Here is a 25,733-nt window from a genome sequence, read left to right as displayed (position 1 = left end):
TTGTTGTAGTGTTCTGAGAGTCCCAGATTTGCACCTCTTTGGGTAAGGTTTTAAGTGCAAAAGACAATCCTGTTTCACTGACCTGGTTATATGGGTCAGTTCTTGATTCCATTTACCTGTGCTGTAACAAATGATTTAATACTTACAAGTTAGGAAATGTGAACAAAGCAAATAACATTTTTAGAAAAAAATTCCCAACTTGCTATTATGAACATTAATACAATTTATCCTGTTAGAGAGGAAGAGTTAGAGTCACATTCTACATTATGCTGATGTGGACATTTCTTTCCCTGAATGATGCCTCAGGTAGATCTCAGATTGCCATTCTCACTGGTTTTGCATCTCAGCCTTACAAAACTACCTGGTGAACTAGTCAAGGGTGTGCAAAGTGTGCATCAAACCAGAAATGCACAGAGACATACCCAACACACAGTCCTAATTTGAAGCATTTATCCTATCAAAGCCAGAGGTGGTGCCATATATTTTTCTACTCTGAAAGTATCTGAAGGTGAAAACATTTCAGTTCATGATAACGTATGTGCTTTCATTTACATCTACACCAACGCAGTGATATCTCCCAATGCTTTTATTGCTGAGCAGTCTCTGCACCCAGCAGGGTTTATTTACTGACCAGTGTCAAAGAGGGAAGAGCCCTGAGGTGGCAGGGAGGAATGGGGCACCATGCATGTCGGCACAGCCACAGGTATTCAGAGCAGCCGCAGCCCTGCCGCTGGTGTGCTTGTTTCCCAGTGTGTGGATGTGAGAACGCAAAGAGCCTTCTTACTGTGTGAAATCCAACTGAAGATATTTATAGATGAGAACTCTCTGCTGTTGTGTAATCATAAAAAAAAGGAATCTATGAAAACTATTTTCTGACAAGCAAGATATGCTAGAAAAAGTGCAAGAGTCATTGGAGGTACATTTGAACTACGAAGGAATCGCATTACTTTGTGCAAGCACTAAAACCTGGCGAATCTGTTTATCTGCACAACATATTCCTTTATTTTGATAGTAATTACAAGCAGATGTATCAATGAGACACTCATTTAGATCCGCATTTGTAAGAACAAAAGTTATTATCCAAGCCAATTACTCTTTTACCCACATGGCTGCACAGAGACAGAAAGTTCAATTTGCACCTCATCAGTGATTTTGTGGTATTTATTTTATTACTATAACACACTACTGTACGGAAAGGAAACTGCTTGTGCTATTAAACAAGAATTGGGAGAACCCGAGTATCTCCTCAATTAAAATAGGAGGTGATTCACAATGCACATTCCCCAGTCAGACAGTGAAGCGATCAGCACTGCAGTGGAAGATTCCACGCAGTATAACAAGAATGGAAACAATTTGAAAAGAAAACTCAAACAAAAAAACAAACACACCCAGCAAAGGTCACTGCATAGGCTGGCATGTATGGCAAGTGGCAATTCTACAGCTGCAGGATGGAATCATGGGTCCCTCTGTCTATCTTCCCCAGTGTCTTACATTTAAGCTACCTTGAGCCATCTTCATGTTTTATGAAACAGGTGAGAATAGCAGTGCAAACCACGTTATTATGCTGATATACTGCCCTATGAGAATGAGAATTATTGTGCTCCATTACCAGCACGGAGTACACAGGAACATACAGAACAAGTTGATGTGATCAGTACAGCTAAAGGTTCCCATCCTGTTATACTTCAACACAGAAAGCATTTCAGAGCTGAGGGCATTTTGTTGCGTGGTAAGCCACCAGATCAAACTTAGTTCTGTTTGGCAGTTACAAGTGGTGCATGGTTTCAAATAGAGCCCAACTTCCTTATGAATGAATTACGTTATATTGATCTTTGAAACAACATACATTATTGGTAACTAAACCACTTTTCAAGTCTACTGGCGGCACTTCCATATCCTAGAGCCTTCTAGAAACAACATTTCATTTACACCCTTAATTCTATTAGAGATGAGAGAACATTCACTTGGAGTCTTTACAATTACTGCAGAAGGAAGACACCTTTTATGGTTCTCAGGCATCGTCATCATCAGAAGAAACCCAACTACAACACCTAATGAGCAAAAAGAAAGGAGGGGCAGTGCTTCACAGCTCCCTTGTGAGCCAGGTTCACCCGGCCTCCTCCTGCTGCTGCTGAGACTCAGAAATACCACCCGTGTGGCTGAACAACTGTGAGCCCATCCTGACAGCTGTGTTGTGAGCGGAACAGCTCGCCCAAGCATTGTGTGTGAAAACTGCATCTGTGCTCATGTGACTCCAACCTTATTTTATCCTAAGGGCCACAAACACAACCTGAGCTCCATTTCTACTCTCACACGGCCCACTACAGATTGCAAAGCACAAAAACATCACTGTGTGAATTACTCATTGCTCTCAGAGCCTCTGTGAGTTGAGGAGTTGATTTCTTCAAGCATACATAGCCGGAAATACTGCCTGCAAATGGAAAACTTTGTTCACAGACCTTTCTTCTGAGTGGAACAGTACTTGGAGAAACACAGAAGTACACTTAAATAAAGCCAAAAAATGTTCATAGTTGCTAGTGAGGCAAAGACAGGAAGTGAGGAACTGCAGGTGGTAATTTCCCAGCTGGATTTCACAACTATCTAACAATAAAGCTTTTTATGTTGGCACGACGGGCATGTAGAACAGCTGGCAGAACAGCACTGTTTGCCCCTTTCTTCATCGCGGGAAAGGAGGGCTAGCTGCTGTGTCACTGGGTGTGCATCTCTAAGCAGATGTGAAACATCAGACGTGAAAAGAGAAAGCCAGGGCAGCATACAGCACGAGCTCCCCTGTAATTTAAGCTCACAGGTGCACACAAAGAGTTGGAAAGCCTTTGATAATGGGGGGCGTTCAGAGCATCATAGAATGGAAGCGTAGAATGGCCTGGGTTGAAAAGGACCACAACGATCATTGAGTTTCAACCCCCTGCCACGTGCAGGGTCACCAACCACCAGACCAGGCTGCCCAGAGTAGCTGAACTCTGTTGATTTGCTTCAAACATAAGTGCGTTCATACAGGACAGGGTTGGGACTCTGTCTGGCAAGCTGCATTCTGCTTTCAAAACACCACCAAGCACCATTCCTCTCCATTGCAAACTGAGAAGGGCAGGAGTCAGTCAACAAACAGAGCTCACATTCTTTGTCAGTTACACATGAAAATATTTTCAAAACAGTAACAGCAGTATCTCGTACAAAGATATATAATGTATATAAAAAGATTTCTGACTTCTTCAACGCAGTCTCACAGGATTTCATTCCCACAGTTCTACTGAATAAATAAATTTGAGCAAGTTAAATAAGAATCAGCTCTCACTGCACCTTTCCATCACCCCAGGAGTAAGTAATACTAAAATATTACTTCGTGGAGAGACTTCTTTTACAAAGCAAACTGCAATAGGAGTGGCAGGCTGCTCATCCTGGCCATGCAGTTCCACGTCACTGCTGGTGACAGTACAACACAACGCCTCTCCATGAAGTTCCCACTTACGGAACTTCCCTTGAATTTAAGTTGTAATAACCCAAAGTTGTGACAGTGGGTATTTTTCACCCAATTCATTACCTGTGTTTGTTTCTAAAATATGCTTGAGGAAGGCACCAGAAAACCCGCCTGACAAAACTCCTATCTTGGAATACAAATAAAAAGTGCTTCAGATGCAAACATTTTCAGCAGCTTTAAATTCATTACAAGGATTACAGTTTTGGAAGATGGTGAAACGTTGCACTTCAAGGGGAAAACCTGAACCTAACACAAAGGTGACCTCCCCATATAAGAAAGAACTCCGTTCCCACGGCCCTGCTTATCTCTTACACAAAGCCAAACCAGAGAACCAGTTTTATTCTCACATAACACAAACTCATGCTATTCCAGCATACAGTCCCTTTTATTTCAAAGGCATTGCTTGCAGAATAGCAGCTATGCATATGGTATTTGCTGGACCGGGACCTTACAACAGAACAAACATCTGGTTTCAGGATTCTCTATCAGTATACATGGGAAACGGATGCATCACAACGATAGTGAATTCCTTCCTAACTGTGATTTTATCCAGAAGCAGGGAGGAGGCTCCTGCCCCTCAGCTCCCTCATCCTACTGAGGGTCGGTAACACATTCAGTCACCAGATGCGGTATTACCAAACACTGAACTCACGTGGAGCCAGGACATAAGGTCGTGGGATCAACTGGTACCTACAAGGTGCCAGCCCACCCACGTAATGCAGTCTCTGGGAAAGCAAGTGATGTGTTATTTCAGACCTGTGAACCTGGAGAAAGGCGCAGTGCTGCTTTGCTGCATGCCTGGGCAGTCATGGGCTCAGCAGGCACCGGTGGTAAAACCAGCTGGTTCTCAGAAGCACCACGTGGGAGCCCCCTGAGTTAGAAAGAAACAGGCAGTGAGGTTTGTAAAGCCTACCTTGATGTCACCTATTAAATGCGCGCTGCTCCCATCTGCTTGCATCTAAAAGACTGCATTCTTGTTTAAACTCGTGTTAAGCAAAACCACACAGGTGCTAACAGTAGGTTGCTGTAGCTACTAAGGGTAGCGTTTCCTTTTGTATTGCTTTTAACTTCGACAAAATATAACTAAAATAATAAATGACCCAAAATAACCTAATTTGGGCCAACACTCCCATTTGCTTCACAAGGTTCTGATGCTGCAGTTTCTCTGTCTTGATGCTTGCGTTTGTCTCTGCCACAAAGCAGATGTTTCACTTACCATCCGGGCAGCTGTTTGGAACGTACTTCTTCATTGCCAGCAGCAGAAATAGTTAACACTTCTCTGCTTACAGCACTTAAATAGTTTTCAGTGTGTTTCTGTCAAAGGGGAAAAAAAGTTCAATTATAAAGGTACGAAGGACGTGTTAACATAGCAAACCAGGTCTTCCCGCGACCGAAAAGGAGGGCTTCTGCTGGACTCAATCAGATTTTGGCCAAAGCTAAGAAGTGCAACAGCAATTAATTCTGAGCAGGCCAACAAAGGGAAGCCGCCGTTCTGAGCCGCAGTGTGTGGCCGGTCCTACCATTCCCTGATGGAATGGGAACCACAGGACAGGCAGCACGGGGCTGTGTACTCTGATTGCTGATCTCAGAGATGAGCTGACCCGGGGATCTGCCCCGCATTACTTACCCTCAGCCCAGATTCAGTTCTTTCAGTTGCTGTTTCCAGGTCGCCAATACCCTCGGCTCTCACGTTTCCTTTCAGGCTGATGTTTTTCACTTGGTCTTTAAGCTTGTGCAGATCTTCTTGGACCTAAGAAGCAGGTGATGGCAGAGGTCATTCCAGCACCAAAACCCGCGCGGTTACCTAGCAGTGCTCAGACCAAATAAACGCCTCCTGAACGCAGGAAAGAAACACACGCAGCTTCCCTTAATTTTGTGCTTTTACAAAGGAGAGAGAAACACAGACCCAGCACGTTTAAAGCCGTTGACCAAGAAGAAACCTGGAAACGAAAAGATCATTGAAACAAATCTCACGAATCGATGTCAGTAACCATCGGGATGGCGGCGGGGCGGCACCCACCCGCAGCAGCACAGCACAGCACAGCACAGCACAGCACGGCACCCACCCGCTCTCCCTGCCCCGCAGTGCCGGCCATGCCCGCCGCCCGCACCCATGGCAACGCGACGCGCGGGCCGGGCCGCACCACCCGCCCCACCGCGGGGGGAGGGCAGGGAGAAGCGGGCGGGTAGGCAGGCGAGCAGGCAGGCCGGCCCCGAGCGCGGCCCCGCACTCCCTACCCCGGTGGCGATCTGCTCTCCGCTCGCCGCTCTCCGCGCCCCCGCTCCCCCCGCAGCAGCTCGCGGCCGCCGCTCCCCGCTCTGTCCCCGGCCGCCCCGCGCGGTGGTAGCGGCGGGCGGAAGGGGCGCGGCGGGCGGCGGGCGCCATGGCGGCGGCGGGGCCCTACGCGCTGCTGAGCAGCTGTGACGGCGGCTTCGCGGCGGAGGAGCTCGTCAGGCGTGAGTGGGCGGCGGGGGGACGCGGGCGGGAGCAGCCGCGGGTCGTGGCCGCTCCGTGCCCTCGCGGGGCCACCCCGTAAGGATTTAACCGGATGGTGGGAGGCGTGGATCGGCTGACGTTGCGTTTTGTGCGCCGGTAACGACCCCGCAGCCGGCAGGGGGAAAAACAGGAACGAGGAAGGTCCGCTCCGCTACAGCCCTTTGTCCTTCGTACGGCGCTCCGCCCTGCGCTGAAGGAGCGGGACGGCCCGCAGCTGAGCGCAGCTGCGCGGTGCGGTGCGGTGCTGTTCCGCGGGTCGGAGCGCAGCTCAGCTGCTGAGCGATGTGCAAACGAAGCTGCGGGGCTCAGGGGAGCGGGCGGGGCCGGCACGGCAGCACCTGCGGCACGGCAGCACCTGTGCTGCTCCATTTTCATCGTTACCGTTTGTTGTTCCGGGGCTGAAGCACCAAAAAAAAGTAAAAAGGGATGGGGAAGTTAAAGCTGCTGTTCTGCAGGTGTGAGAAGGGACACGGTTTCCCTCTTTATAGCTTGGAAAGGGAGTGCAAGTAAAACCTGATAGAGAAAACTTGAGACTTTTGGTAGTGCTAAAATGAGAGGTTCCGGGAAGGAGCCGTTCAGCTCTCGGTGGTTTTGCTGTTATGGGTTTTTAGGGAGCTGTGACACATCACGGGCTGTGCGTGGTAAGGTGCGCAGCACAGCAGTCTGAATGCGAGATGCCATTCGGACACCCAGACGGGCTGAGCTGTGGGCCCAGGTGGACCTCGTGAGGTTCAACGAATCCAAACACCAGGTCTGGCACCTGGGTTGTAGCAACCCCCACCCTCACTATAACTGGGGGATGAAGAGAGCACAGCCCTGCCAAACGGCGCTGGTGGGCGGCAGCTGGGTGTGAGCCAGCACTGTGCCCTGGGCTGCATCAGGAGCAGCACGCCGGCAGGGCGAGGGAGGGGATCTGCCCCTCTGGGCTGGGAGGTCTCACTTGGAGTGCTGCGTCCAGATGTGGAGTCCTCAGTACAGGTGAGATAGGGAGCTGTTGGAGCACATCCATAGAAGGGCCACAAAAATGATCCGAGGGACGGAAAACCTCCCTGTGAGGACAGGCTGAGAGCTGGGCTGTGCAGCATGGGGAAGGGAGGGCGCTGGGGGGACCTGGCAGCGGCCGCTCAGTAACCTGACGTAGCTGTAGGTGTCCCTGTTCTTTGGGCTGGTCAGACTAAGTGACCTTTGAGGGTCCCTTCCCACTCTGTGGTTCTAATGCGTGCACGCACCTCTTCTACATTTGTTGCTTTCTGTTTCAGAGAGGTCTTATCAAGCAGCCTGGTTATGGGGCTGCCCCCAGGGACTTGTCTGCTCCATCTCATTGAGCCACCCTTGCAAACGGGTGGCAATGCAAGTCTCTACAAAGATGACTGTCAAAGTAGCTTGGCTGATATTATTTAAGAATTCCATGCTTTTTGTGAAATTTTGCTCTTCATTGCTTGTTTGTAAGGAAGGTGTGAGCAAAGTGAAAAGAATTGTTCACAGCTCCTGGAGGCTTCATTTACTTCTTGCAGTGAAATGAAGTAGGTGAGAAAGGAAGGTAAGCCAAAAGCTTAGCATCTGGTCATTAGGAAATAGCATCTGGTCTGAGAGAGTTCAAAAGCTTAACTTCAGCCAGGCTTTGTTTTCTCCAATGAGCACTCACTTAGCAATGCCTGAACTTGCACCCTTTTCTGGTTTTAAAACAGCCTCGTGGATCCTCTTTGCATCCTCTTGCTTTAAAAAATATGTTCTTAATGCTTCTGAAATAAAGCTTAGTGAAAAGAAGCAACGTGAAGAGTCTGAAGCGCCTGCTTTGTGTAGCAGTGTTTCAGAGCCAGGGACACAGCAAACAGCAGAACATGTAGGGACATGTGGATGAGGACCAGGTGGCAGCAGCTGGCTGCAGTAGGTTGGGCTGAGAGCTGTTGGTGAGTTGGGACAGAATGCTGCTGCAGTTCTCAGTACGTGTGCTGTGCCAGTGTGCAACCAGAAACAGCAGCTTAAAGGTGCTGCTTGGCAGTGGCTTACCTTGGTGCTGAGGATGGGAGCCTTACATTCACACCTCTGAAGCAGTGTGACGTTTGATGTGCAATATTTATGTCTAAATACTCTCTTAAATACTATGTTGCATGGTAAGACCCATATAATGGCTGTGCATTTGGAATCTGTGATATGAAACAAAGAATTTACCTCTATTTTTGCTGCTTTCACCACCGTGTTCCTGGATTTCCCTGGCAGGTACTTGCTGTGGGCAGACCTGTAGTATACATACAGAGCAGCTGCTTGGAGGCTTCTCTGCTAGGAGCCAGCAAAACCTGCACTCTGCTGCTGCTTGCCAGGCTAACTACAAGCCTCTTCACAGCATGCATATCCAAGTTCTCTTTACAGTTAGTAGGACTATTTCTGATGCTGTGTTCCACCAGGTGGCTCTCAAGGCACAGAGTGGGAGTGCAGTGCTGCACCTACCAGCTGGTAGGATGGGGAGCACTTGACCACAGTGGGAAACTGAATTGTGCTCCTGCATGCATTTAATCTAAAGCAAGCTAGGGAGAGTGATCAGTACTTACATCTCTTTGGGAAAAGGTGAAAAGAGAAATTGCAGTATTCTGGAAAAAAAAAAAAAAAAGACTAATCCAGTGGCCTTAAGAACAAAATGTTAGAAGTTCTAAATGCCAGTGGGTCATCAGAGAATGGGGAGCACTGCAGCAAGATGTGAGATGATCTGTTGTGGGTCCTGGTCACTCGGCTTTTCAGGAAGGTTGTTGCTCATCTCTCATGGTCCTCTTGAAAAAGGAATTAATCAGTTGGGTTTTGCAGTTCTGCATTGTCCTCTCCTTTGTACATTAAACCACTGCTCAGAAGACAAAGTCTGTATGTGAGCCCATGAAATTACAAGTGTGAGTCCAGAGCATGGAACAATCCACCCTGCCCAGGGAAACACCTGCTGCTCCAAAGAGCTTTTAAACACTAATGTGGGACACAGCTGTGTCCCACATCTTAATTAGTATTCAGCAGTTACTGATGAGATGGTGAAAGTTTCAATAAGTAATTTTAGTTAAAATACATGTCCAGCATTGGCTGTTTAAGATCCTCTACAAAATACTTCTAGATCATGGCTTTGAATGATGCTAAGCCACATTCTTTTGCAGTGCAAACTTTTCCATGCATGTTTTCAGTTCCTCAGTACTGATGCATTTGGAGCCTGCCTGCATTCCTGTCAGCCGAGGAAGCAGTTTGTGCTCCATGGGGGTGTGAGCTGATGGGGCAGCCCTGCAGGTCTGCCTGCACTGCTGTCAGTGACTGCGGTGCTTTTCCAGGCCCTTTGGATGGCAGAACGCTGACACTCATAATGGCTGGGAAGCCCGAAATGAGAACAGAGTAACTCAGCAGAGATAAGTTTGACAAGCCACCTCCCTTTGCCATATTAATTTTCTGGAAGTTTATTCTGTATCCAAATAAAACATAATGGAGCTTGTTCTGATGAATGATCTCTAAAATTAGATAGGAAACTATTCTGGCTGGATTTACTTTTTCCATTGAAGCGCAGGCTGCACTGGGAAGAAACTCCTGGAATCCCAACGTGGCAAATATGATCTTAGAATTGTCTCTAATATGAAATGTGTCCCTGCAAACTCAGCCTGGGCTGCAAGGCATAGGATTTGGCAGCCTCCAAAGCCCCTGCAGTGGGAGAGGAGCAAGCCCTCCCTGCAGCACCCAGCCTGCCATTAGCTTCCTGCCACCAGGCAGTGCTGCACTAATTGGTTCAGCCCCACATAGCTGGATGGAGTCCTTGCAGGGAGCTCCTGCACTCTCGTTGCTCAGCGTGCACCATCCATTCTTACTGGGGGAGAGATGTCCCAGGGGTTGGCAAAGCCCCTTTGGGTACACAACAGCAACCAGAGGCACAGTGGGATGGGAGAAGACCGCTTCCAATGCAGGAGCAGCAGCCCGTGGCAGGAAGTGGGACACGTCCTACTTCTTCAAGCAGTGCTTTGAGGCCTAAATTTGTCTGAGCCCTTTTACAAGTAAAAAAAATCACTTACCGAATTGACATAGAAGTTCTTCCATACCGGTTTTTGATATCTTTTGGAAAACGTTCTCCTTTTGCACTCTGACTTCTGAACACACCCTTTGCCAAAGTTTTACTGCCGCTTTTCCAAGTGCCAGCAATTCCCACGGCAGCAGACCCTCAGAAACGTGGTTGTGCCTGAGGTGTCAAACAGGAGGGACTGGTAGAGCTGGGATCCTCCATTTTCCTATTGAAGTAGCACATCAGAGTGAGCAAGCCCTTTTTTGCTAACCCGCTGCTGTTCAGCTGGCAGGTTGCTCAGTTTCAGCTGGGTAGAGCAGGAGCTGCCTCCATTGGCTCCACTACCCACTGATAATGAACTCCTGGCCTAGCAGCAGTCAGCACATAGCAGATACAATTCTGTTTACCAAAGGTGCCACGCTAAATAATGCGGAGCACAGCACTTAATTAGCTCATGTCTCATAGCAGAAACTTGACAAAGGGCCTGTGTTGTACCAGAGCATGCACTGCAAAGCTGTGCACCCTGTAAGGTGCCATGCCATCCCATGCTGCTGAGCTGCTCCCTCCTGCTTTCAGACTGTTTGGAAGCAGCATGCACTGCATCTTCAGGAATTGTCTCAATACCTTTAAGGTGCAGCCCTTAAAACATTTGAAAACACATTTTTTCCTTTAAACTCTTCTGCTCCCCAGCTGACTCAAGTGATTATATGATTTACTTGTAAGACACCCGTGGCTCTGTTCACCTGGAACGAGACGTTCCGCCCTTTCCAGCAAGGTACAGACGGGTTGCTCTGCTGCCACCTATAATTCAGCTCCACCAGGTGGCCGTCACGCTACAAGAGTGTTCTGCAAAGGTTGCTGCCAGCACACGAGGGGCAGGCAGCGCCGGGATTGCATTACCCAAGCACTGCCCTGGATTTTAATTGTTGAACTCCTACCTGGAATTTAATGGGCATTACAACCAAATTCCAGCAACTTGCTTTATTTTCTCATTAGTTACCTTGAGATTCTGGTCACAGTCAAACAGTTTTTACATCTGAATGAACGTGCAAGGTTTGCTGGAATGCAGTGTAGTTATTTGCTCCATCCATCCTGCCTGTGGGTAAGCACTTCAAAAGATGTTCCAAGGAAAAAAACAGCAAAACACACCTTACTTTCAAAAGAGCTTCTGTGCCATTTTTTTCCTGAAAGCTAGAATAAATAACATGAGAAAAATTTCTCATAAGTAATATGAGAAAAGAAATTGAGCTGATTTGTTATAAAAACAACTTATTTTGTTGCAACAAATGAAGATGGCTCTGTGCTGGCACTGTACTGAGCTTTTCCAGTCAAATTACTTTCTTGATGCTGGTTTGTATCATTTATCTCATTCAATTTCTTTCATACAGGCATCACAGGAAGAGAGGACCTCACTGTGGGTGCAACCACCACTGGAGGAGTGAGCTTTTACCCCTGGACAATAGATAATAAGTACTACTCTGCAGATATTCACCTCTGTGTGGTGCCAAACACAGCTCTTGTGACAGGAGCGATCGCTGAGTCTGTGCAGGCGTTTGTGGTCTACTTCGACAGCTCAATAGTAAGGCTTCTGCATTATGTTGCTTTATCTGTATGGTATAGTTGCCTTATTGTGATACCTACAGTTGGTGTTCTCTCCATCTTGTGACCTCCACTCCTTTTAGGCCGTCCTGTTAATGGTCAGTAGATTAAGGGTCGGTTATTCCCACTAACAGCAGCAGCAGGGACATTTCCTTCCCTTCTGCTGTTTTACTCCAGCTGGAAGCAAGGTTTTTCAGGATGTAAATAGGCCACTAAGTTAGGCCAGTCCTCCTCCAGCCTGTGACCTCCAGCTTTACTCTTAACCAGTCATAGTTCAGAAGGACTACTTGAAAATAGCCAGGAACGAGGAAGCCAATTCTAAGTTTCAGTGCTATCATTTTACCTGACGTTGTTTGTACAAGGCTGGTGGCAGTGAAAACAGTACTTTAGCAAAAGCCTGAAAGATTGAGACAAAAACCAATCTAAATAAGGAATGTTTTAAACCACAGATGGGAGAGAATGCATGCCACGCATTCTGCAGAGGCACCTAAGGTAACTTGCTCAGCACTGTCCCACATTAAACCAGAGCAATGTAGTTCATCAGCAGTCATAACATCAGCTTTAGTGTGGAAGCTGGAATAGCTAAACATTAACCCTGAGAGCTGCTTACAATGAGATACTAGTGATTGACATGAAGCAAAAGTCTTTCCTAATGTAAATTAAGGTTGTGTAACGAACATTAAACATGAAGGGGAGGTCCAAGGAAGTAGGTTTAACTCATCTGTAAGGTAAAGCAAGAATCAGAAGGTCGCTTTATATAGTCAGTTTCCTTATTTTATTGGAGTGCAGTTAAAGATTAGAAACAAATGTAAGAAATAAAGTATTTGAGGATGCATTCTGAAGGGCTTATTTCTCCCCTTTAGAAATCTGGACTGGATGGTGTCTCTGAATGGCTTCCCCTGACAGAAGAGTGGCTACCAGAAGTCATGATCCTGGTCTGTAACAGAGTATCTGAGCATGGTATGTTACCTTGAGGCCCAAAACCAACTTGAGATCATTAAACTTGCAGCACAATCATTTCTTAAGATATCTGAGTGAGAATGGACTTCATTTTGATTGAGAGGAGCTAGGTTGTGCTCATGACTAAAAAGTCTTAAGCTAGAAATAATCAAAACGATCAGAATTTTACCAGCTTGCTCAAAATGAACTTTGCACATCCCATTCCTCATGTGGCAGCGTGCAGTGCAAGGTAACTTAATGAGGCAGTCCAGCACCTCCATGGAAGTACCTCCTGCAAAGCCATTTGATTGTATCATATTTAAAAAAAATTAAAGGAGTTTAATTTGGGGCTTTTGGAATCCAATTGGAAATGGTTGGAGGACCCAAACCATCTGCTAAGTATTTCCTCCTCCCCACTCCCCATACAATCCAGAACAAGCAAACAAATTTGAGGGAATAAAATCTAGCTGGAAGTTCAACTGCTGATATTAATCTGAGACGTGTTTGTTTAGGAGACATTTTGTTTCCCAATTTTAGGCGTTAACAGACAGAAAGCTCAAGAATGGTGCATCAAGCATGGCTTTGAACTGGTGGAACTCAACCCTGAGGAGCTACCAGATGAAGATGGTAGGATTGCTACTTGTTTTAATTTTTATAATAAAAAGACACCAGAATATCTTCAGAATGATTGCAGGGGGCATTGCCTGGTTCATGTGCTACGTGGTAACAGCATGGAATGCTCCCAGCTGGTGAGGCTCCCTCTCAGCTGTGTAAGGTCAGGAGGAAAAGGTGGTTATTTCCTCTAAGACATTCCACTGGTCTCCTCCCACATACAGCTGCTGTTTATGTGGCACCTACATGAATATATCAGATCCCTTCTCAGGCACTAATCCTGGGACTGTATTGATACATAAAAAGCATTTATGCTCCATTTTAAAACCAGTCTCAAAACAAGAACCACACGGATGTCCAAGGGCAGGAAAATTCTTTGACTAACATTCTTCTGAATAACACTTAAACTAACTCACATACCAAGAACAGAGATCATTCAGTGACATGATGGGCTGAGAAGGGTTTGAGTACTGAAACATTTTAGAATTGCACTCAGTGTTACACAGGAAGTAAGCCAGTTTCAAAATCACTTGCCTGGCCATGCAATTACAACTTGAAAAAAACCCATCAAAGAGTCAGAAGTGTGATGTTCTGCTCTTGAAAAGTGACTGTGCACTTCCTGACAGCCTTATCAGCATCGGCCTTGTCTCAGTGTTACACAAGTGTTTACATCTTACCACTACAGAGCTGTAAATGAGATAACCGACTCCATTTCCATACAGGAGTGGAATAATCCACTCACATTTTCTCCATTTCAAGTTCAACCAGAACACGGCTATTTCAGTCTAACGTGTTTTTAAAGGAAACATTAGTAACATCAAGTTATTTTCCTGCTGAATAACTGTTGTAAAGAACAAGCTATTTACCACTGAAGTAGTAAATAATGGGAACAACAACTCAGGATGTTAATCTTTGGATTACTAGGATACATTCTCTGTCCTGGACTTCTAACGTGGTAGTTGGTTCACTGTGACTCATGCATCAGAGGAAATACATTGTACTGAGTAACATATTGACCCTGTAAACACGCTGTATGAATTACAGAAGATAAAACAGATGTAGTAAACATTCTGGTCCAATATCTGTGTAGGAATCGTGGCATTAATGGCAGCTCACTGGAAATGAGCAGGAGCTCTTGCTATGACTGCGCTCTCTCTTGTGTACCAAGCACAGGAACTCTTAACTGAGACTCCCAGTAATGACCAGTATAAAACTAAACAGCACTATCATAGAGGGCAGTATTTGATCTACAGGGTTACGCAGCTTAAAATTAATATCTAGAGGCAGTTTCAGTTGCTACACCTGTCCCTGAGTCACCCCAGACAAGTTTGATTTTTAAGCAATCACATTTTCCTCTCCAAAGGGCTTTTCTTCCTAATTGCTTTGTGAGACTTGCACAAACATGGGAAGCTGACTAAGCTGAGGAAATGGGAAAACTGACTTAATGTAAAACAGTGTCAGATCTATTCACTGAGTAAGCTGAAGTCCAAATAATGCCTTCCCCAGTCTTTGAAGTCCCCATAAATTTAAATTTACAGGATTACTGGAACACTTTTAATTAGATGTTATGAAGATAGCTTTAGTACAATCATCATCTTTTTTATGAAGCACTGCCCCTTTTTCAATGGTTATCTCAAGTTCTTTGCTTTCTGAAGGAAAGAAAAGTAATTCTACCATCTGTTCATGCTGTGCAGCATTCTGAAGGATTTGAGAGGGGGTAAAAGTTCTTTTGACAGTGGCTTAAAGTCATTTATTATTATTCAAATTACTTATGTATCAGTGTAGGTCCAGTGCTAAATATTTAAAGCTCTACCTAGAATTTAGATCTTTCCACAGAAGGATGAGTGCTCACACTTCATAAGAAGCCCAGACCAAGACGTGTGGCATCAGTCTAAATTTCTTTGGCCTTTCATGAAGCAAAGGCAAGAAATATGTCCTTCCTGATAAGTCATTTACTTCCATTCCTGTCAGATAGGACAGATATTCAGTCACACTTCACCTTACGCTCAAAGCATGTAATGGTTTTTGGTCTTATTGTTAGGAGTCAATGTCTTCATATTTTTATTTAGATGACTTCCCGGAGTCCACAGGAGTGAAACGAATTGTGCAGGCCTTGAATGCCAACGTGTGGTCAAACGTGGTCATGAAGAATGGTACGTAATACACATCCTCCCTGCATGAATTCTGAAGGCTGTGAACCCTACAGGGCTCAGTATGTTTAGCCAAACTTTAAATGAAGCAGCTACAACAGCACCACATCAGTGCACAGGGAACTAGAGTGGTCTTCCCACGTTCACATGGAACAGGAGGCTGTTCAGTTACCACTTTTATCATCCCTTGGCACACAGGGAAGCTTAGAGGCAGTGGTTAAGATGTAATCCCATTCCAGTATTTTTTTCCTCTAAATTTGCTCTCAAATGTCTGTTGAAGGATTCAAATGTATGAGGTGCACTGCAAGAAGGTCTGCCTTCCCTACAGAAATCCTACTGCAACAAACTGCAGGACTTTTGGAAAACAGCACAAAAGCCAGACAGCCTGGTTTCCTGCAGGTAGCCCTTTATAAGGCAGGGCCACAGTTTTGGAAAAATCACTTAGGATTAGATGTATTAGGAAAGGAAATGCTGTGGCTAGCCCAGATTTAATGCAAGCCTAGATTCTTGTATTTTCTTGAAAGCTTTCTGTTACCTCTGTAATTATAGAGCCTGTTGCAGGAAATGTCAGAAGATGAAACTCTTTTGCAGTGGCCTTATACTCTTCCTTTCAAACTCATCCCACTGCCACCCTTCTGAGGTCTGCCTGCTCCCTCGGGTGCAGTTTTCCACTGCTGTGGCTTCTTCCTTCCTGTATCTTTTAACAGGGTAATGATTTTGAGTGCTGAGAGGTTTTCATTAGTTCCTATAACTGCAAGATGGTTGCTGGGATTCAGGGCAACTAAGAGCTACTAAACTCGTGCCTTCTCAGTATTTCTCATACTATATCAAAATGAGGCTAGGATTGGTTCTAGTTTAATATAACTGTTGTAGAGAGGTATTCATTTGAGATGGCATGAAGTCAGTCTAGCTAGCACAAGAATGGTTTTCTTAATTCTTTTTCTTAAGAATATCACATTGTAGAAGAACAGAACTTAGTCACACGTTGAGGGAAATTCCTGTACATCAGTGGTGCATTCTGTGAAGGTTGAGCTCCGTGAAAATCCAGAGTTTTTATCTCCACTGTACGGAAACCACGCAGTGCTGATGTGTGGTACTGCGAACCCCTCAGGAAGTGAGCTATCTTTGGAAGCTGTTGCAACCAATCTGTGATTTCAAAGGGAAATGATTTCAAATGGTTGAGCTCATTTTTGCTTAAAATAAAGCTTTTTACAACCTGTAATATATCTTTTGTTTTCAGCTTCCTCCTGATCCTGGAAGCTGGCCACTATGCAAATAAGAGCTCAGCTTTTCTGCTGAGTTACCTCTGACTGCTCTCTGTTTACAATCATACTCCACACGAAATCTTTTCATACAAAGTGTAAGATATTTGTAGTAGCAAAGGTTTGTTAGCATTGTTGAGTGTCACCATCCAGAAAGCCAACATCACAGCATTGCCTTACTTGAGCTGCTTATGTGAGACTTTAAATTAACAGACTGAAAAGAAGTGACTTCTTTAAACTATGAGCATCAAAGCCATGTCATTTTAAAGTACGCTACCCTAAACCTGCACACAGTTGTTCCAAAGTTGTGAAGCTCTGTGTGGCTGTTAAGAAAGGTGTTGACCTTCTCAGGTTGTCTCTACCCATTAAGCATGTTTTTGCTTATACTGATTCATTAGGTATAAAATACAATTAACTGTAAATACTTTTCATCATGTAATAATAGCACATACTTGGTGGGCACGTAAAGCAGTATGGTCTCTACTGAAAGGAAAACCAGCAGTCTTACCTGGAAGGCAGTTTGCTTCTTGGTGCTATGCAGTCATTGGTTCTCCAGTTCTTGGAGCTCTCTTCAACCTCAGAACAAGGTCACTTTCTTGTACAGAAGAACATAAACATCTCTTCAATTCACAGCTCTCCCACTCCTAAAACCCCAAAGCTTGTGCAGTGTTCTGTTTTAGTTGTCCTCACAAGAGGAAGCCTGGTTGACCACAACAGAAGGCACAGAAACAACTTACTGTCTTCTAAGGGGGGTTGCTTGGCTGCTTTCCTGCTTAAATATGTTCTGCAGTGATCCCAAGTGAAGCTAGTTACCCAGGGTGGAGCCAGGCATTAGCCTGGCTTCCTCTACAAAGAATTAGCCTGGTTTACTGGGACCATGTGAGCTTAATTGTTGAAACAAGTCTGAGTTTCAACCTTTTAATTCTGTTTTTTGTATCAGAGTCATGGTAGCTTCAGACAGCCTATGGAAGAATGGTAGATAAGGACAGTGGAAAACATTTTGCTAGGAAAGAAGCAATGTGTGTTTCCAAGCCCTGCTCAGCACAGCTTAATGGGGCTTTGCCATATTGATGACACCTGTGAACCCACATAGCCTGCATCAGAATGGAGCCATCCACTATTACAATAATTTGAGTGAGATCACTTTTGGCTTTGATTCTGTAAGAAGGCTCTGTAAGACGTCACCCACTTCCTGAATTGCACCCAGAAGTTGAAATAACTTCTACATCCCATAAAAAAAAGTTTATGGGAAGGTTTCTTTCAAGGGTGTGACTGGAACCAAGAGCTGTGCCTGCCACCTCCCAGCCACGGACCCAGAAACCAACAGCTGCTCTTTGCAGATCCTTGCTGCGGATGCTGGTACTTCTCAATTAGACAGCGCTTTGTAGTTACCCAGGCTGAGGTTACCCGTGGCGGTGGTGGGGATGGACTCAAAGCATAGATAGGAAGGAGGTATACGATGAGGTCACCGAATCCGCCCCTCTGCCAATGTGGGAATGTTCTCTCTCAAGCACATTCTGGGCTGCAGAGGCTCATCTGGCTTCAGATGACTCAGAAATTGGCTGAAGATCGGTCCTTACTTTTTCCCCTAAGACAAATCTTTGCTCAGCTTGCTGAAACTTTGGGAAGCTGCTTTGTTTTGGGTTGCAGGTCCCAACCTTTTATCACTCCACTGCCTGTTAATAGAGCTGGCAGACTTACGGGCTTTCATATTTCTTGCAACTGAACATTTTTAAGGTGATTCATTCGGCTAGACTGATTCACTTCTCCCCAAACCTCTGGCAAGTGATCTGTAAGGGCAGTAAAACTGTACAGCGCGGCGCCAATAGAAACAAATACCTGCAGGGGGGAGGGGGGCACGGGGGGGAGGACTGGCACAGGACACGTGTTAGCCGAAGTGCACAGCATCGATTATTGAGCAGGAAATGAGGTCTCAGTCATTCTCCAACTGAGACGTGTTTACACGTATTCTCGACAGCTGATGGCTTCAGTTACACGTTCGGCTCTTTAAGATTTTGTATAAATGGCAAGAAAATTTGGCCCGTGTCTAAAAATTACATCATCTCAACGTTTGAATGTAGAGCTTAGTCATTACTGTAATATTAATTCAGAGCACATTAAAAAAAAGGAACATTAATCTTTCTTCTGGCACAGCTCATTGTTTCCTGGCTGTCTGCAGTGCAATAACTTGATGCTGTGTCTTTTTTAGTTGACTAAAATGCTGATATTTTCAGAACAATCTCCTGAGCCCCGACGTAACTGCAGATATTTGCTGCTCGAGGCAAAGCCAGAAGAAAACACAGCTTAGCAAAGCCCAATAACAACACCTCTTGCACCTACACCTCTTGCACCTACACCTCTTGCACCTACAACTATTGCATCTACACCTATTGCACCTACACCTCTTGCACGTCCATTTTTGTTCAAAGGTAACGTTCTAAAAACAGAGTTTAATTTAAAAGTGCTGTGCTGTATTGGTGTGTCTTCCCTAAGAAGTTGTCTGGTGTCAGTTGCAGCTGTTTGCTGTAGCGTTCCACCCTGTGTCACACTAACAGCTGTTTTGTTTCCAGACAGGACCCAGGGCTTTGGCCTTCTCAGTACGTTAGCAGGTGCGAACTGTAGCATTGGGTCAGAAGAGAACCAAGATACAGAAGTAAACAGTAATTCCTATTTCTTGTTCTTTGCTCATGCTGTGTCCCACGTGGTGTGGTGGTGGTGGGGGGGTCTTTCATCCTTTTCTCCTCTCTCGAGGGCTACTGCGTGAGCTGTCAGAATGGGTTCTCAGGAAGTCTCTGATGGCTGAAAACTCCCTCAGTGTTGTTTGGAGAGCCATTCTGAGAGCTGTCCCAGGAGCTGCCACCTCCCAGCTGGGGGCTCGCTGCCTTCCAGGACATTCCCCCATGTCAATGGGATGTGTGGTGGTGTGGTTTCTCATTCAAATCCCAAAACATTGTCTTGTGCAAAACAAAAAATACCACTTGTGAGTTTCATTAAGATGTAAACAAACCCATCCTAGCAAGCAGCTGGGTATGGCATTGCAGTGGTGCAGGTCTTGCAGTAACAGCTTAGGATAAAGAGTTAGATCTTAATGTTAAAAAAAGGAAGCATTTGATCTGCTGCTGATGCTTTGTAGGGTGCATCACTGGGTACTGTTAATACCTTTTTGTTGCTTGACAGTCCAATCCAGCAGCAGCAGACAGAGAAGAACCCCATTTAGACAACCGAGAGGATGCAGCTAGCACAAACGACCTACAGATCGACAGTGTTGTAGGTAAGCTTGTTCTCTGCTTGGCAGACATGCTGGAGCAGGGAACTCAGGCTGGAATGGGCCCAGAAAGCCACTGGCTTTCTCTCAGCAAAAAGGCAGAGCCAGGAGAGGCCAATTGTGAAGCATCAGGGGTTCTCCGTGAGTAATTGGGCCCAACTTTAGAAAGGATAGGGCCCCTGCAGGTGAGATCTGCCAGCAGTGCTGCCAGTTGGAAAGGTTCAGATCTGCTTTTCTGAAATCTCCTCGCCAGCGCATTGTTTCTATTCAGAAACGCTTTGTAAGAACAAGTCTTTTAGCTTTCTGGGTGAGAGAAAAATCATTACAACGTGGCTCCCCACAGCCTCATTCAGCAGGAGATGAGCTCTGCGTGGGTGAGTGCTGGGAGGTGTGGGTGTTCTAAACCAGAGGGCTTTGGGTAATTGCACCTCCACAGGGAGGTGGGACTCCGTATCACAGGTTGTGTGGGGAGGTCGTCCAAAGGTCGGGTGTTGTTAGTTGTGATCTGAACAGTGTCATTACTCTTTAACTGAGTCCAGGGCTGTTCCTAAGCAGATGATTTTATAATAAGCGAGAAGTCCTAAGGGAACTAAAAATGAACTTAAATGAACGCAAAAGACATTATTGCAATGTGATGTAACAAAATTCATTACCACTGTAATGGCACCGTATGTTGTCTGTCTGAACCATCAGTAAATTAAATGGGAGGGCAGTACGTTGAGAAGATACTGTTTTTAACCAGAAGATTGCCACTAAGGCTGTTGTGCCTGCTGACAACAGAATAACTTACCTGAAACAAACCTATATGCATTTGTTTTAGATCCCGTGTTAGATACAGATATTCAGGAGCTGGCCAGCCTGACCACGAGAGACGGCGACCTGGAGAACTTTGAAAGGCTGTTTTCAAAGTTGAAAGAAATGAAAGGTACAGTGCTGGGGGGAGAGGTACTGAGCTGTAGCACCCCTTCGTGTTGCTCAAAGGCCTGGAACCCAGCTGAGAGCTGGGAAAGTTGTACAAATCCTTATTCTTCTGCCTGAGGTTCTGTACAGGTAGCTGATCTCTTCACTAACTTGGCTTTCGCCTTAATAATGCTCTTGAAAGAAGCAGATGCTGCTCATCTGATGGCTATCGTGTTGTGTTAGCCCACCATGGATTAACATTACAGTTTTCTACGTACAAACCTATATCCAGACTTTTTTTTTTCAGCTCTACAACAGTGTGCCAATCTTGCAACTTTAAAGGCACAAATGTTTGAAATGCAGTTCAGTGTGCTCAGAAGCACTGAGGTTTCTGTGGCAATTACAATAGCACTTAGTAAATAAGCTCCTTTTTTACAGTCCTAAGCAAGTTTCTTGCTGGTCCCCTGAGAACCGCTGCAGGAGGTTATCTGCCTCCCTTTGTGCTCCTGAGTCGTGTTCAACCTAAGTCACGTTCTCTTCCACAGAAAAAGCTGCAACGCTGCCCCATGAACAAAGAAAACTACATGCAGAAAAGGTGAGGTTTTGAAATTAGCATCACAATTATTAAAAATACGTTTTTCCTTTCCGAGCTGCAGTTACCTCTCTTGCAGTGCAGTTCACATCTCAGGGCAGTGGGAGCAAACTGCGCAGCCCTGAGAAGGCTGATGCAGAACTGAATAACCAACCCAGAATTCCAGAACTCCAGAGAAGGCTTTGCCTTCCGGACTCTCTGAAATGAAGACCCTGCCATGGCTGGGGTGTAAGCCAGCTCCCACCAAAGTCAGTAGAAAAGCTTTGATAGCAAGGAGATTTCAGTATGATTTAATTAGCCCAAGTTTTCTGCCGCTGATGCCTACAGCAGATTCTAAGAGGGTCTGAATTATTGCCCCACGGTGTGACTGAAATTTATGAACGCCAGAGAGGATTAGCATGGAGGCCAGGAACACTGCCAGGCTTAGCAGCAGCTCGGTTTCATTATTCACGTGGTGAATGCTTTGGTCGCAGGAGGGGAATTGTTCTTATTTTTGCATTCTGTTTTGTCCTATTAGGTGGCCAAAGCGTTCTGGATGGCGATTGGAGGAGACAGAGATGAAATTGAAGGTCTCTCCTCGGATGAAGAAAACTGAGGTCTTCTGTAGCTGTAAGCAACGGAGTGATCTTAAGAGTGATCTTTTCCTGCAGTGAGTGTTAATTGCAGAAAGCCCCATTTAGCTTTAGTTGCTCTCTTTGGTTAAAGGATTCACCATATCGTTGTAATGAGTAACACATCCACAACACCTTATGGTTAGAGTGGTTTTGTCTGACTGTTCGTTCTCCCTCAGAGAGTTTTGGATGACAACATATGCATTTAGGGGAAATAAGAGGTTAGTTTACATTTTTCAAATTAACATTTTTATAGTTTCCTCTTTTGAGTTTAAAGAAACAATTTTACTACCAGTTATCTTTCTACATATGGCTGGTGGTTGTTAAACAACTACTTAATTCTAAACTCAACATTTAGATGTAGGTCTGTTTGATGTTTCTGTGTAGCTTTATAGCTGACTTACAAAACAAACCAGATTTCTATGAGGCATGAAGAGAAACTCGGTGTGCTGTGCCCTATTGGAGATGCTGCGCCAGGGCTGCGGGGTTAATCCTGCTGAGTGCCAGAGCCATTAAAAATGGCCCATAGGCTTTGATTTCTGTTTGTGTTTGTAAGCATGTGGTCCTTCCCTAAGAACTGCGGAGCTGTGCCACACTCCTCAGGTTGCCATCAGAAAGGAGATTTGGGATTAAATGCAAGACAGACTTCTGCTCCTGTTCCAGGCATGAATTTCCCTGCTCAAACCTTCTGCAGTGCATTGCCTCCAACAGCTTGGAGAACACACAGACCTTCACGCAGTGAGCCCTGACCCACACACTGCATTACAAACCTCCCCCGGTGCGTTCACTGCAGACTTAAGCTCCTGTGTGTTAATTAGGACGTAGCAGAGTGCACGTCTCAAATCGCTGCTTCGTGGTACCGAGGGTTGGAAACATTCCTTCATCCTCAGCATTGGGATACTGACATTTCTGCACAGCCACACGGGCTTCCTGGAGAGCGTAGGCACAGACAGCACTGGTCAGGAAGGCGCAGTTTGGGGAGGAGAGATGAAGAGGTGAACTCCCTCCCTCCTGCTGTGCCGCAGCCACCTGTCAGCTCCCTGCTGCAGAACCACTCCCGAGGCTGTACCACATGAAGTGTTCTCCCCAGGAGTGTTTCCTTACCACTCTGGAAACAGGCAGTGCTCAGCAGCCTTACTTTGAAGTTAACTTTTCCAATGTCTGCTCTTTGAGGTCAGTAAATTTAGTGAGTCTTAGGCTGTGGCTTTCCATAAAATACCTGACAGCTTTAAATTCCAAAGGCACTTTCACAGTGGTTCTTGACATTCACTGCCTGTTCTTTTAGGATTAAGCAGAGCTAAAACAATAGGCTTCTTTGAATACTGCAAATCGTTCCCGGGTAAAAACTGAGGTGTTTTCCATTCTAAGAAGCAGAACTAATGCCTTGTGAGTAGATGGAATAGCATTTCTCACATAAAGACGGAGCAGTCGCCCCCCCACAGCAAAGGACATTGTAAAGCAGCACCGTTCCTTTTGCAGGGATGCACTTCCAGGCACTGAAGGGCGCACAGCCGCTCCCCCCGCCCCGAGCGGCGCCCAGCAGCGCCCCGGCCTTGCTGGGACTCTGCCCTCTCCTCCATTTGCTCCTCTTTCCTTTTCTCTCATCACAGAGAGCTGCAGTAAGGAAGTGAAGGTTGTTGCTTCCAAGCAGGGAACGGTTTTCTCTGTTTGCTTCTCGGCAGGTGAAGGTTGGGTGTGTTTTTTTTCCCCTTTCTGACTGTTTGTTGTGCAATAGAGATGCATGGCAAAGTGCAGAGTAAATTAATTGAAGGCAGCGAAGAGCATAATGCACTCGAATACTTCATAAAAACAGTTTTTATACGTGTGTTATACATGTCATAGTTTAATTAAACTGAACAGAATGATAAAAGTTTAGATTCTTTTCCTGTTCACAGGGTAGGAGCAGATAAACCAACCCCCACAGCTGCCTTACCCCAGCAGTGAGGTACCCCAGCCTGCCACACACACAGCAGTGAGAGCGGGTGTGTGAGAGCACAGAGCAGTGTGGACAGCAGAAGCAGGATTTAAGCAGAGAAGTGGTGCAGCGGGGGGGAGGTATCCATATTGCTGCTAAGACTGGAAAAAAACTGTACACATTTTCATGCAGCTCTTACTGACATATGACAGTGTAAATGTGTCTTGTTAGCAAATACATTCCATGCTTCAAGAAAGCATTACTCATCAAGGTAGGAAGTGTGGCTGAGAGATACTGGAAAGCAGTTTTAATGATCCTTAAAGATGATTTGTACTGCATTTTTCAACCCAAGTTTACTTTGCTGGTGGCTGAGGTGTTTTTTATTTCCTGGAGAGCCTTCTTTCTTTTTGGCTGCATCATTTCTTTACACAACAGCTATTACTAAAATGAATAAAAGGGGCATTAGTGGAATTGCAAACTGAAAGTTGTTGTCTTAGTTCCTCTTTGTGTTCTGCAGCATTGTTTAGCAACAAAGGAATTCCTACCTTGGTCTTACAGCCTCGTGTCTGTGTTGGGTGCTCCCCATCACACAGCAGTGAGGTGCTGCTGTTTGAGCCGGGCTGCTCACCTCCACGCAGTGTTGGTTTTATTGGCTGAGATTTTGAGGTTTCATTTGTTATCAAACTTACATTTTGCTTCAGCTTCCCAGTATCAGTGTGAATGAGAAGACTGATTCTGAAGTCTGTGCTATATTCAGGTGACAGCTCGCAGAACTCAGGGCTCAGCACTGCTTTACTACCTCGCACTTGCATTTTGGCAACCCTCATATAAAACCTGGACAAAACCCTTTTATTACCACATTGTTGGAAAACAGAGTGGAAAAAGTACTCTCGTAAATCCTCTGTTAGGAAAAACAACAAAAAAAAAAAGTGAATTTCAGTGAAACCCGAGGAGGAACGTTAGGAGTTCACAGACTTAGATCATAGCGTGCCTTGGCTCCATTAGTGATGCTATTTGGAGAATGCCCTCTCCGAGGCCAGCTGAATGCCAGCACATACAGAGCCTTTGTTTGCAGCAGGGCACGTGGCACTGCTACCTGCCTTCTGCTGAAATCACTGCTGCAGTACCGTGCACAGCCCAGACACTGCTGGCAGCGGCACTAAGAGAGCAGCCGTGTCCATGACACTCCACAGCTGAGCAGGAGGATGTGAAGGACTCTGCCACAGGTAAAGCCCAGCTGCTGTTTCGGTTCTGACTACAGCAATTGCTAAAGGTGCTGTCCTTGAGTGGCAAGGAGAGAACACAGAGCTCTGACAGCAAGGGGCAACAGCCAAAAATACATCTTAGGAGCTGAAGGTAGGAAGGCTTTTCACCTACAAGCACAATGGAGACGTGCAGCAGCTTATCCAGGGAGGAAAGTGGTGGAATCTGTCCTTTGAAATCTTTTTCAGGATTTGTCTGGACAAAATCCCAGCTGACTTCACCTACAGCGCTGCAGCAGGCCTGGGCCAAGCAAGAGGCTGAGTGGCCTCCAGCACAGCTCCAGGTCAGCGCCCTGAGCAAGGAGCAGACATGTAGCTACGTCTGACTTCTCCAGCAATTCAACAATCCATCCTTTCAGCCACATTGCTCTGCTTCTCCTCACCTTCCAAACCCAATGAGCTAAAAGAACTGGTTGCATTTTTTAAGAGATGCTACTTCTGGCTTCAAATTGACTGACACACTGCCCAAAGTACGACGACCTTACCTGTAACAGATCCTACGTGCCTTGCTGGAAGCGTCCGTTGTGCACCTGCAGACTCTGCTGGCACTGTAGCACCTGTGGTTGGAAAACTCCAAACGCTTTCAGTTTGTGTCCTAAAAATACATTTTATAATATCAGT

At 45.7% G+C, this 25,733-nt stretch overlaps 2 protein-coding genes across 21 annotated transcripts in view; one reads left to right on the top strand and one right to left on the bottom strand.

Annotated features, from left to right (window-relative positions):
• IQCH (IQ motif containing H) overlaps nucleotides 1-10,140 on the bottom strand; it is a 63,066-nt gene extending 52,926 nt beyond the window's left edge. For 14 of the 18 annotated variants that reach the window (XR_006931088.1, XR_006931089.1, XR_005862760.1 and 11 more), the window contains exons 1-4: nucleotides 5,517-5,882; nucleotides 5,124-5,246; nucleotides 4,713-4,810; nucleotides 4,253-4,367 (exon numbers count right to left, since the gene is read on the bottom strand). Coding sequence is in view for 11 of the 18 variants with exons in the window: in XM_015292228.3 (XP_015147714.2) it covers nucleotides 4,253-4,367; nucleotides 4,713-4,810; nucleotides 5,124-5,246; nucleotides 5,517-5,882 (702 nt within the window). In the remaining 7 variants the exon portion in view is untranslated. Of the gene's footprint in view, nucleotides 1-4,252; nucleotides 4,368-4,712; nucleotides 4,811-5,123; nucleotides 5,883-10,018 lie in introns of those variants that run through there. The other 4 variants (XM_040706683.2, XM_040706682.2, XM_040706680.2 and 1 more) reach the window with 4 other exon arrangements.
• Nucleotides 5,858-25,731, top strand: AAGAB (alpha- and gamma-adaptin binding protein). Of its 3 annotated transcripts, none has more exons than XR_005862567.2 (11): nucleotides 5,858-5,953; nucleotides 11,394-11,584; nucleotides 12,468-12,564; nucleotides 13,081-13,170; nucleotides 15,225-15,308; nucleotides 19,138-19,220; nucleotides 19,745-19,838; nucleotides 20,653-20,757; nucleotides 21,278-21,327; nucleotides 21,842-21,973; nucleotides 25,302-25,731. XR_005862567.2 is itself a non-coding variant. In NM_001271528.2 (11 exons), the coding sequence occupies exons 1-10, from the start codon at nucleotides 5,881-5,883 to the stop codon at nucleotides 21,917-21,919; spliced, it is 945 nt and encodes a 314-aa protein (NP_001258457.1). In that variant the 5' UTR covers nucleotides 5,858-5,880; the 3' UTR covers nucleotides 21,920-21,933; nucleotides 25,302-25,731. The 3 variants fall into 3 exon arrangements, 2 of the variants coding, with proteins under 2 accessions (NP_001258457.1, XP_015147583.1); NM_001271528.2 differs by having other exon boundaries at nucleotides 21,842-21,933; XM_015292097.4 differs by lacking the exon at nucleotides 25,302-25,731 and having other exon boundaries at nucleotides 21,842-24,334.
• Nucleotides 25,732-25,733: the final 2 nt, after the last annotated feature.

This window comes from Gallus gallus, chromosome 10, assembly GCF_016699485.2.
Source record: "Gallus gallus isolate bGalGal1 chromosome 10, bGalGal1.mat.broiler.GRCg7b, whole genome shotgun sequence".
In the NCBI taxonomy this organism is placed as follows: domain Eukaryota; kingdom Metazoa; phylum Chordata; class Aves; order Galliformes; family Phasianidae; genus Gallus; species Gallus gallus.
The sequence above is the reverse complement of the archived record's forward strand: the minus strand, read 5'-3'. Positions and strand labels throughout refer to the sequence as shown.